Source organism: Podarcis gaigeae (genome assembly GCF_964106915.1).
Source record: "Podarcis gaigeae genome assembly, chromosome: 7".
Taxonomy (NCBI): domain Eukaryota; kingdom Metazoa; phylum Chordata; class Lepidosauria; order Squamata; family Lacertidae; genus Podarcis; species Podarcis gaigeae.
This window is the reverse complement of record NC_139683.1, coordinates 64,045,257-64,058,295: the sequence shown is the minus strand read 5'-3', so window position 1 is coordinate 64,058,295 and position 13,039 is coordinate 64,045,257. Positions and strand designations below refer to the sequence as shown.

The following is a 13,039-nucleotide window of genomic DNA, read 5'->3' as shown; positions in this document are numbered from 1 at the left end:
ATCTGCTTTGTCAACCCACTACTTAATACAGTGGTACCTCAGGTTAAGTACTTAATTCATTCCAGAGGTCTGTACTTAACCTGAAACTGTTCTTAACCTGAAGCACCACTTTAGCTAATGGGGCCTCCAGCTGCCGCTGCACCACCGGAGCACGATTTCTGTTCTCATCCTGAAGCAAAGTTCTTAACCTGAAGCACTATTTCTGGGTTAACAGAGTCCGTAACCTGAAGCGTATGTAACCTGAAGCGTATGTAACCCGAGGTACCACTGTACATAGTGTTTTGGCAACTTAACTTTTTTTTATAATGGCATAATGCTTTCATGGGCTAAAGCCTACTTTATTAGATGTAGTCTAGCCCATTAAAGTTTACACCATTACAAAAGTTGCTAGCCTTTAAAGGTGCCACACAGAATACTGCTGTTGATTTTGAGGCAACAGACTAACACTGCAGCTTCACCGGAAATTAGTAGTGAAACACACATACGGTATTTATGTTTGGGAGAAAATTTACTTAGCTGCAGTTGGCAGGACAGAAAGAAATGTGAACTATCCCTCAGCACATGCTTCATTTAGAAATGTCACTTGCAACACACTGGATTAAAATATAATCACATACAACACCCCCCCCAAAAGAATTAATGCATATTTTGCGACCTCCAAGGTTGTTGTTGTTTTTTTAAATATAACATTTTATTGCGAAGATTGTTTGATACAGAACAGCAATTACTTTCATCATGTTGAATTTGGAAGTAACATACATCTGAATGAGAAGAGGAATAGAAACAACCAAACAAAACGCGTGATTCTCTGTTCATGTGGCATAAACCAGTCTTGTACATAACTTGTAGCAGCAGTTTTTTTTTAAGAAGTTCCCTTTAGAAAAAAAAATAATATTATATATATCTGCATGTGGATTCTACACACTAATTGTTGTTTCCTTGCACAGGCTGAAAGTTTAACGATTGAACTTCCTTCTCGAGGGGACAAGGGGGGAGGGACAAAAAAGACAGCCCACGCCCCATCCTCTTATCTCTAGCGAAACTTGACTCAACCAGCCCAGGGACAGTGCAAGGGGGAGAACCTGCAATGGATACGTTGGCTCCTCAAAACTATTACGATGCTAAAAGAAACAAGGCAAGGATTTACCACAACACCTCAGTGTATAGACCTTATTTCCTTTCCAGGACCTTTTCCCTTAATCGCTTCGAGGGGCTAGAACAAGGATGACGAACCTGACGCCCCCTCAAAATCTTCCTGGATTCCAGCTCGCATCAGCACCACTCAGCATGGCCAACTGCCAGGTAGAATGGGAGATGCAGCCCAAACGCACCTGGGAGGGCTGCAGGTTCCCCACGCTGCACTAGTGGATCTACTCCAAGTGTCCTGCTCTGTCCTCACAAATCATCTCACCACAGTTTCATGATCCAACCAACACAGGGGGGTAGCAACACAGAGACTCATCATGGGACATGGAGGTAACTCCAGTGTCTGCTCTAGGGTGATGGGAGAATTGGGGGTTTGGGTCTAGATCTTATAAATCATTGCGAAGCTGGAATTAAATCAGCAGAAGAGCTAGCTCCAGATGAACATTGTCAGCCTTCCCCAATCTGGTGCCCTCCAGAGGTTTTGGACTAGAATTTCCACCAGCCCTGACCATTGGTCATGCTGGCTAGGGCAGGTGGAGGCTGCCATCCAAAAAATCTTGAGGTTGCCAGACAAGGGAAAGCCTGAGCTATGCCATTACAGCTGCAAACGTCAACTGCCTCTTTTAAACCTTGTTTCCGTTCTTCCGTATGTATTGCTTTCACAGTCAGGTGCTTATTGTAGTGATTTGAATTTTCAGAATTTGCTCCATTGCAAATCCAACAAGAGAATTTCAGACGGGGTGGAGGGGACATGTTGTTTTAAAAAGCCCTGAGAGAAGAGGAGGTGGGGAGGGAATCAAAAAAACAAAACAAAAAAAGATAGATGTAGAGACGAATTAGCTGAACATGCAAAACTAAGCCTAAGATTCACCCATAGTTTAAACACGTTATAAATTTCACAGTTTAATATAGGGGGGGTTGTGAATGTGAGGAGGATGGAGGGGGAGGCAATCAACAAAAGGGGGAGGGAAACAAGAACAGAGGGGTTTTCTTCCTCCATCAAACGCGACTAATAAAAACATCAATAAAATGTGGCAAGATTTTATAATCTACTAGGATATAGATAAAGGCTAAATAAAGCTTTAAATCAATAGTGATTATTGCTAGCAGATGTCCCGGCAGGGTGCTGGGAAAATATTTGCCACATTATTCCTGCAGCATAGAGTTTAGTTCACGTCTGTCAAACCTGCGCCCGCCCACCCCCAAAAGACAGAAACCATGTGAATTGGCCTGCGAAGAGACTTGGCATGTCCGTGGAATGACCCACACAGTCTGGGGTGGGATGGGAGCAGTTTTTGACAGTCCTGGTTTAGTTAATGGCTTCTCCCCCACAGTATTGCGCAGTTTAATGTGGAGAGCTGCAAATTTATATATATATTTATATATATATTTTAAAAACCAGCCCAAGAACAAAAATACCCCCAAATAATAATTATAATATAATAATAATATAATAGCAATTAAAAATTAAGGGATGCATTAAATTGGCTTTGATGAAAAGACTCATTTAACAGAGGGATTTTGTAAAAAGAATCATTGGTACTGATTTTCTACTAATCTGGAGGAATGGTTTCAAAACATTTTTTTAAAAAAATCCTCAATGACAACAAAACCTTATCTATACCTCAACACCTTTCCCCTTGCTTCTTATTATATATTTACTATTTTCAGCTCAGAATGATTTCTACCCTCTTCCTGTGCAGTCTGATTCGAAGTGCTAAGAAGCAGCAGACATTAAAAAGATAATCGGTGTCGGGTTTTGTCCTTCCAATTGCCAAACTGAATACCGGGGTGCGGCTGTGCAAGATCACTTGAGGTACGGAGCCTCACTGAGGGCAGGAGAGGTTAGCAGTGTGAAGAAGAAAAAGAAGAAGAAAAAGAGGCCCAGGGTAGTAAAACAGCAGGGGCTCCAGAAACGCTTCACTTCCCTCTTACCCCAGAAGACTAAGGGGCAAGTCTGGTACCCAACTAATTCTACTCTTAAGACACATTGAAATTAATGGGACTGAAGTTAGCCATGACTAACTGAAGTCCACCAATTTCAGCGGGTCTCATTTGAGTGAGACTTAGTTGGATACCATCCAGAGCATCCTTTCCCAAACTTGGGTCTCTAGCTGCTTTGGGACTACAATTCCCATCATCCTTGACCACCGGTCCTGCTAACTAGGCATGATGGGATTTGTAGTCCAACAGCAGCTGGAGAGATCCAAATTTGGGAAACCGTGATCCAGAGCTTTCTGCACAATGCCCAGCTACTGCGGCAGAATGATTATGCTTGATCCACAAGTCAATCTGAACAAGAATACTTGGGTCTAATCTGGTGAACAGTCTGCTGCAGACTACAGGTAAAACCCAGCAGAGCTCATCCTACAGAAGTTGGTTCTGTTCCGTTTTCAGTTCTGAAGGTTCGCACGCCTACAGTTCCATTGCCCACTTCCAAAGGCTCCATTCTTACAGGAGAGATGGGAAGTCAATGTACTGGACTCACAGCCAATGGAACTGAGGGACGAGCCCAATGTTACTTCCCAACATTTTAAAAAAGGAAGCTACAGAATCGGTGAAACCATCCAAAGATGTGTGTTTCCATCAAGCTGGAAAGGTTGAATATAGAGCATGACACACAGACCTCGGAAAACTCATGAAATGTATCTGTGAGAGCCATTCTGCAGAGCCTGATGGCAGCAACGTGACCGAGAGGCACAATTTAAATCCAACTCTGTGTCTGTATCTTTAAATGCAAATGAAGGAATGTAACAATGCAGGTAATCTTGATCATGTGATTCAAGAGAAGGAAGTTCAAACTAATGGATTGTTTTTCTCCCTCTAAATAAATAGGTTCAGGGTGAAAATAAAGCTTACATCCCAGCATGCCAGCTTAACTGGTCTGCAGGTCACAGTCCTAATGTGGTTGACTTGCAATGGCTCCTGCTGCCAGCAACAGGATATGCAGTCTAATCCTGGCTCCCAACTTCATGGAAAATTTTGGGAAGGAAATTTATTTTGTCAATCCCTAGTTTTATCGCCGGTAAGTATTTTCTTTATTTTGCTTTAAAGCACAGTAAGGTAGCGGCATCATTTAAGGCTTGCAATTTTCTTTTCTACATTTAATCTGGAAGACTGAATCATCGTGCTCATTAAAAAAAATTGATAACGCAACTATTGCAGTTTCGAACAACGCCAACTTCACAGAATCCTGCAGTGCCTTCCTCATGCAATTTGGAGGACCTCCTTGCCCCTCGCATTTCTCTCCGCGCCAGCCTGCTGCTAGTTCCATCAATCCTTCTCCTTTTCACTAACTCGCAACGAACTGTTCACCTGTGAAATGCCCCCCTGCCCACACCCCGTGCAATTTCAACAACGGCTTAGGCCTTGTCAATGCAACCAACTTGGATAAACTGAAGACACAGCGGGAAGGAGGGAGTGAGATGGCAGCAGTGCTCAGATGACTATGTGAACATCCCTACAGTCATGCCACCTGGGTGCATGTGGACTTGTCCATACAACCAGGGATCCTGCAATTGAAAAATAAAATGACACACACACACACACACACACACACATGTACAATGTGTATGCGCATAGGGCACAAGTGGTCGTTTCCCCCCCTCACAATCCCACGCTCTCCCTCCTTGCAACACTCGTTCAGTCTATCTGCTCTGGTTGTGTGAACGGGGCTTGAGTTGGCCTACACTTGATTCTCAAGATCAGAGGACTCTGTGTAAATACAGTAGAAGAGTTGCATTCCCGACAGGGAGAGATTAGATCACAAACATTTAAGCAGGCAATCCAAACTGCGTTGTAGATTTCCGTGGGCAAATATTGCCCATTGGTTTCTGCTGAACGCAGAGATTAGCAAACTGACAAAAAAAATTTTTTTTATATAAAATATTAAAATAACAATAATATATTGAAGCACAAATCAAACATATATATATAACAAGTGGGTGCATAATTTCCATAGGTTTTTTTTTCTTTTTAAAGTCGCTATGCAACTCTTTCTGTAGAGTCTTTAAGTCCACAAGGGCCAGAAAGAGCCTTTTACAAAAGGACAGTAGCTAGGACATCATCATCATCGTGAATGTGGAAGGGGAGAGGCAGAGAAGCAGAAGTCAGTGAGGTTGAACATTTTGCTTTTCCTGGTTTTTGGCTTGGACCAAGTTTAATCAACCATGTTTACACCTGGAACTGGTTTTAACTCTCCCCCCGCCCCTGCCCCGTGTGGCAAGTACAAAAAGAAAAGTAGCAAATCAAGAATAGGAAAACAAAATCAACACCTTATTTCTAGTTCCTCTGTTGGGGGTTTCTCAAAATCTTCTTCCAGTTATCGGCTGCAAGTTTCCAAGGGCTTCCTTGCCCCAGTGACTCCTTCTTTCCAGCTCAGAGAACACACAAAAGCGGCTATCACAGATATACAGTAACAAGCTCACACACCCCAATACAAAAGGTAACATTAATGCTCAAATGAAAAAGGTCCTCTCCAAATAATTGTCATTAATATTTTTTTTAAATCATCTTTTTGTTTGCGTGTTTTTTTTTAAAAAAAACCCTATGATACCAAAAGACCTAATAAAGTAGTAAGGCACTCAAATCAGTATATAACTGTAGTCTTTTGCATTTTTTTTTATACTGAAAGACTTATGGCACTGAATCCAGACTGCCATCTTCCCACTCCCACCAATCCCCCAGCCCTCAAGCCCATTCCTGCATAACTGACAGCAGGCCAATTCAGCATCTCAAAAAAGAAAAAGAAAAAAAGCTTGCATTGTCAACTTTATTCCGTGTACGCTGGGTGAGTTCGCTGGGGGTGCAGCTGATGATTCTGCAGCCGTCATTCGACTCCCAAGAGCTGAGGTGCACTCTCTGCAGAGGCGAGAATGTGACTCATGGAAGATTTTTTGTTGTGAATCTCCAGCAAGTCCTGGATGAAGCCAGACGGGCTCCCGCGATCACCTTTCCCTCGAGACTCTGTTTGCTTCTGGGCGTTCTTGCTGGACTCTGCAGGACAGGAGCCTGCCGTCCGACTCCCAGTGCTGGGTTTGTCTTCTTTGCAAACGGCCTCCTTTGCGGCGTTGACAAGGCTTTCCTTGCGGCTCCTGGTGACTGGGGAATGGCTCCCCAGCCCCGCAAGCGAGTCGCACTCGTTTTCCGAGATGGGGTTGGTGCTGCTGTGGAGAGACTCGTTTTCGCTTTCTTCCTCGCCCCGAGAGTGGCCGTCCTCTCGGTCGCTCTCCTTCTCGTGGTTCTTAGCACTTTTTACTTTCTGATGGATACGCTGGTGGCGAACCAAGCTGTGCTTCAGAGTAAAGGTCCGTTCGCAGGTTTGACATTTGTAAGGTCGCTCCCCTAGGATAAAATCAAGACAGAAAGGTTTACAAACTCCTTCCTTCCTTCCAGGGTTGGAATGCAGTCTGCCACATAAAGGTAAAGGTAAAGGTACCCCTGCCCGTACGGGCCAGTCTTGCCAGACTCTGGGGTTGTGCGCCCATCTCACTTAAGAGGCCAGGGGCCAGCGCTGTCCGGAGACACTTCCGGGTCACGTGGCCAGCGTGACATCGCTGCTCTGGCGAGCCAGAGCCGCACACGGAAACGCCGTTTACCTTCCCGCTGGTAAGCGGTCCCTATTTATCTACTTGCACCCGGAGGTGCTTTTGAACTGCTAGGTTGGCAGGCGCTGGGACCGAGCAGCGGGAGCGCACCCCGCCGCAGGGATTCGAACCGCCGACCTTTCGATCGGCAAGTCCTAGGTGCTGAGGCTTTAACCCACAGCGCCACCTGCATCCCAAACCACATAACACAAACCACATAACACAAACCTATTTAGCAGAAGCTGGCAGAAGGCAAGTGATTGTGCCATAAAGGTAAAGGGACCCCTGACCATTAGGTCCAGTCGTGACTGACTCTGGGGTTCCGCCACTCATCTCGCTTTATTTGCAGAGGGAGCCGGCGTACAGCTTCCGGGTCATGTGGCTAACATGACTAAGCCACTTCTGGCGAACCAGAGCAGCCCACGGAAACGCCGTTTACCTTCCCGCCGGAGCAGTACCTATTTATCTACTTGCACTTTGATGTGCTTTCGAGCTGCTAGGTTGGCAGGAGATTGTGCCATATAGCAATGCAAATTTAGGTTTCTTAGAATATTTCCCCTCATAAAACGGCACCCCTGCATTTTTCATCTGTCAAGACCATGAAAACATCAGCGATATCATGACCTTTGACTTCCCACCATAGAAGAGGTGATTCTGCCAGGGTGGAAGCTCATGTTGGTTTCACTAACAACTGATCATGTTTATTGTCAAGGAAAAGGGAAACCGGATTTCAATGAGATCAGGGATGGGGAGCCTGTGGTCCTCCAGTTGTTGTTGACGGCAACTCTCATCATCCCTGACCTCTGAGCCATATAGAGTTGAACTGATGGGAGTTGGGAACCCATCATCTGGAGGGAGGCAGGGAGGCAGGTTTCCCATCTAACCACTCACAACAAACTAAAAGCAAGATCTTTTACAGCGAAACTCTATGGACCATAGTCTGAACGTACTCCATGTTTTCATTTGCTTGCTTAACCCGACTCTTGGGAGTAAAACCTGGCAAAACCAGTTACTTTTCTGAAGATCTGTGTGCCTGCACTTTATTTCCATACTTCATTAGCTCCCAGTACATTTCCGAGCACAGTGGAGAGCCAGTGTGGTGTAGTGGTTAAGAGCAGTAGTCTCGTAATCTGGGGAACCGGGTTCGCATCTCCGCTCCTCCACATGCAGCTGCTGGGTGACCTTGGGCCAGTCACACTTCTTTGAAGTCTCTCAGCCCCACTCACCTCACAGAGTGTTTGTTGTGGGGGAGAAGGGGCAAGGAGAATGTTAGCCGCTTTGAGACTCCTTCGGGTAGTGATAAAGCGGGATATCAAATCCAAACAATTCAAAGTGTTGGTGCTGACCTTTAAAGCCCTAAACAGCCTCGATCCAGTACACCTGAAGAAGCATTTTGACCCCCATAATCCAGCCTGGACACTGAGGTCCAGCGCTGAGGGCCTTCTGGCGATTCCCTTGCTGCGAGAAGAGAGGTTACAGGGAACCAGGCAGAGGGCCTTCTCAGTAGTGGCGCCTGCCCTGTGGAACGCCCTCCCAGCAGATGTCAAGGCAATAGACAACTATTTTACTTTTAAAAGACAACTGAAGGCGGCCCTGTTTAGGGAAGTTTTTAATGTCTGATGCTGTATTGTTTTTAATATTCAGTTGGAAGCTTTCCAGAGTGGCTGGGGAAACTCAGCCAGATGGGCGGGGTATAAATAATAAATTATTATTATAATAATAATATTGTTGTTGTTGTTGTTGTTAGTATCTCTACAACCATAGTTAAGTGCCCCAAAAAGATTATTTCCAAGGGGGCTATGATTTTGCAAATAGATGGCTAGAGAGATGCTCTTAGCAAGAATTAGGCCAAAATAGTTTGATATGCTGCATGCAACGTGAGCGATTTACGAGGTGTTCATTCTTCACGTTTCAGCTAGTGTGCTTTCTGCAGAAATTTCGTGAAATGCCTCCAGCAGCAGTGACAAAGCACTTTCCCTCTGCAGTGTAAACAGGCTTCCTTTTCTTTCAGGGAAAAACACACACCAAATTTTCACTTATTTTCCAATTGGCATAAAATACAGCCCTAGGAACATGAAAAACAGCCCAACAGCTCATGAATCAGCACTTCCTTTTCAACCTTCAACCGAAGAGCAAATAAAGTAATGCACAGGGACAATGAACTGTTCTATTTCCTGATGGATGTGCTTTGCTATAAGGAGACTGGTTAATTTATTTTATATTTTCGTTTTTTAAAAAAGGAAGGAAAGGCCAGGGAAAAACAGTTTAAAAAAAAAACTACAGCAGAAAATTAAAAGTGGGTAACCTGCTGCAGCTAAAGGATTCTGGATATTAAAAGGGTTGAAGAAAGCACAAGAATACTTCTTTGAAAAGAAACATAGTAAGCACTCTAGCCATATATACAAGGTGGGAGATGCAAGGCTGTTTTCCCTCCTCTGCCTATTGCTTGTCTACAGAAATAGGCAAGTCAAACCTTCCGGGTTGAGGATCGTCTAAACTGGTGGCAGCTCCCTAGGTTTTCAGACAGGGGAGATGCTGGGAACGAACCTAGGAGCTGCTCCACACAGTACTCGGGCGCCAGGCTACAGCCTTTCCTCACAGTCATACTGTTGTGAATAATGCCCTCTTACCTGTATGGGACCTCATGTGCCTCGTCAAGTCTTGCAGAGACCAAAATCGCTTGTTGCACACTGTGCAGACTTTCTTCCTCTTGTCTGCCTTTGACTCGCTCTTAGTCCCGCCGTTCGCTTTTGGCTTCCTGTCATCGTCGCTCTTCTCCGAAGACTTCCGCTCCATGCTCTCCCCCTCAGAGATGCTCTCGCTTTCCTCGTTCTCCTTCCCCGTGGCCTCGCCGTCCATGGGAGACTCTGCTGCCTTTAGGTCTCCTGTGGGCTCTTCCTGCTCAGGAGAAGACTCCTCCTGAGCCATAGGAACTTGGCCTCCATCTTGGACGCTCTTGCTTTCGTCCTCGCTGCTCTTTTCATCCTTCCTGTCATCGCGCTCGTGAGCCTTTTTGTGCCGGCTGAGAGTGCCCGCGAACTTGAAGGACTTCCCGCAAATGTCACAAGTGTGCTTCTTTTCTGCCTGAATGCCGCTACCAGTGCTCTGGTCGCTCTCAGCCAGCTTGAAGTCCATGAGCTTGCTAGCAAAATTGAGGTCAAGGCTCCTGTTACTGGCAGAGTCTTCTTCTGGCCCCTCTTCGTCCTCGCTGAGTTTCTCTTGTGCATCTTCTTCCCCTTGAGATGTGTCCATCTTCTCCTCCTCCTTGGGACTGCGCTCAGGGTCTGGAAGCTCAGCGGCCTCCTCTAGGTGGTCTCTTTCGCCAGAGGTCAAGTCTAACGCTTCACTTCCCACACTTGCATTCTCCAGATCAGATTGGCTGTCTGCAAGAGAAAACAAGAGAAACATTGACGTTCCTCAGCAATCAAAAGCACCAAGAATAATCACACACACATAACGTTTCACTTCACAGCCACCTACGCATAAATTTGTTTTGAGTCAGGGTCCAACACATTCCTGGTCAAGGATAACTTCAGAAGGCATGATTGGATGTGTGTTTTTCACCAACTTAAGAGCTATTATTCTTGGACCTCCAAGTCAAATCAATAGTGTTACAGCCAACCTTGGTGCAAAACACTTTAGCCCAACTCACACGCCCAACAGTAGCATGGCAGTGCCTGGCATAGCACCCCTGAGCATCTGTTCCATGTGATTAACTGTTTGGGTACAGCTGGCAGCTGAACAAAGCCAGCATGAAGACACAGAAACTTGTATCTGCACAAGATTTGGTGCATACAACAACAAGGATCTCCACATTTTGTTTTCCAACTAAGAAAAAACAAACTGCATGTTTTTACTTTTGGCGAGTTGGCAATTTTATTTTAAAAGGCATGTGCTTAGATGGACAAAGCCTAAAAATGTAAGAAAAATTAAAGACAGATCTACCTGTTAGCAAAATGCACTCACCCTGATCTAACATGAGGGAAAGGATATCTATCTTGTATATAGTGGTACCTCGGGTTACAAACTTAATTCGTTCCGGAGGTCCATTCTTAACCTGAAACAGTTCTTAACCTGAGGCACGCTTTTGCTAATGGGGCCTCCCACTGCCGCCAGTGCGCGATTTCCGTTCTCATCCTGGGGCAAAGTTCTCAACCCCGAGGTACTACTTCCGGGTTAGCGGAGTTTATAACCCAAAGTGTTTGTAACCCGAAGTACCACTGCATATGATTCCTCCATGCCTGACCTGAGAGCAGGGCAGGGCATCATGGTGTTCAGTACCCCTGATGGGGTATCTATTTGGGAGGGGGCATAGAGTGCCCCATCCTTCTGTTGAGTAGATCTTGACATATTGTTAAAAGCTGTGGAAACAAGATCCCTTCAGCATTTTCCTGTCCTTCTATTGGATCAGGGCAACCATTTTAAAACTGTTGCCCCTTTGCTGCCAATGAATGGCCATTCCATTTCTCCTCTTTCTGTCATGAAGAGCCAAAGCAGTAGATGAACACCATATCTTTAGTTCTTAAGAACTCAATGCAAAATTGGTGGCTCGCTTTGAGCCTGCTGAAGTTCTGGAGAACTCAAAAGCTTGCTCGCTATTTTGTGACATTTTGTTGGCTCTAATATAGGTTTTGCTCGACCATGGATTTTGGGCTACTACTGTTTTTTAACAAACCAACACAGCATCCTTTAGTTTTTTTATTACATCTATTAATATACTGGCCTGAGTAGTCTCAATCACCTTGTATGGTTAGCATGCATCTGAGTTGTTGAGAAGGCCTTCTACACATGACAAGCACAAGAAGGCTAAAAAGCTACAGATTACAAACCTAAGCCTTCAACTCATGAATGCTTAACAGCTGCTGAGTAACTATGGGGGATTTACAAACTCTTGATAAAAAGAAATGTTTAGGTTCCTTTCATGCTGACACACAGAGCACGTATTTATGAATGAGAACCTCAAAACCTAAGATAGGGAGAGTCCTTGGAAAAGAAGATGACTTTCAAGGTTGAGACGGACAGAAATCAACAAGCTGTAGAGGTTTTAAAGCAGACTGGTGATAAGATGTTGGGTTTAATGGGAGAAAATGAGGATAGTTGGACTGGTGCAGAGGCCATGTGGAACTGCACAAAGACCACAACGCACACATTTGTGAGCTAACCGTTTTTAGCGGTAGGAATGTTCAGCGTTTTGAGACAAAATGGCAAACATAGCTAATCCCCAGGAACAAAACAGAGAAGATGGTTATGAATATAACCACATTCATCATAGCAGATTGGCAACAGCTTCATCACAACATTCCTGTAATTCAGAATTTATCACAGCAGTTAGGTTACAGCTCAAGAGGTGGCATTATGAGCCCAAGAACCCACAGCACAGAATGGAAGGCAGGGAAGTCCCCAAGAGCCAATTCAGTCTATAAAACAACCAAATCAGCAATACTGGATCACATGAGCTATTAAGTGGCTTTCAGTGGGAGAGAATATTTAACCCTATCCTTCCTTTATAGAAAGAGGAGCCATCACTTACCACATTATATACAAACACACACAGTAGAAAACAACAATTAACACAACACCCCCCCAAAAAATCAAAAGCACAATAATTTCATAACTGTCTCTGGCAGCAAATATCCCGGAATCTCCCCTTGAAATCACAAGTTTGCATTCTGCCTTTCTAGTAAAGTATTTGCTAGCATTTCTCATTTTTTCTTACAACCACAGCAGCTTCCTAGTTCCCCTTTTACCGACTCCTCCTTTAATCAGCATCCATACAGCTAAGTAGTTTAAGCTCAAGAAAAGCAAAATGCAGCACATCCACCCACACCAAGAACCATTTTTGACCATTGTCATAGCATGGGGGAAATCCAGAAATTTGATTGCTTCAGGTAGCCAAACCAATAGGATGCAGTGGCTAGAATCCTGGGTTTGGACATGAGAAGTCCAGGTTCAAATCACCATTAGAATCATAGAACTGTAGAGCTGAGAGGAACCCTGGGGTTATCTAGTCCAACCCCCTTGCAATGATGCTCAAATGGTGGTCTTGTATGAATTATTCACCCTAAGGCAGGGACCGGGAACATGCTCCCATCAGCCCCTGCAGGCCTAGCCAATGGATTATGAAGTTCATGAGGACCAAAAGTTTCTCATTCCTGCACCATGGGATAACCTACCCTACAAGGTTGTTGCAATGATAAAATGGTGTTCTGAGTGGGTATTTAATATCATTTTCGGATACTAGAATGTGGGAATTATTCCAGTCGGATTATCTTTTGTGTGTTCCAAGCTTAGTTTCAGGAGCAACCAAC

General features: G+C 44.7%; 1 protein-coding gene across 16 annotated transcripts in view; it reads right to left on the bottom strand.

The window, feature by feature from the left end:
* Positions 1-663: 663 nt before the first annotated feature.
* The window catches only part of RREB1 (ras responsive element binding protein 1), a 125,636-nt gene continuing 113,260 nt past the window's right edge, over positions 664-13,039 (bottom strand). For all 16 annotated transcript variants that reach the window (XM_083747125.1, XM_083747126.1, XM_083747136.1 and 13 more), the window contains 2 exons: positions 9,362-10,114; positions 664-6,489 (listed from right to left, as the gene is read on the bottom strand). In XM_083747125.1, coding sequence (XP_083603251.1) covers positions 5,975-6,489; positions 9,362-10,114 — 1,268 coding nt within the window. In that variant the 3' untranslated portion in view covers positions 664-5,974. The remainder of the gene's footprint in view (positions 6,490-9,361; positions 10,115-13,039) is intronic.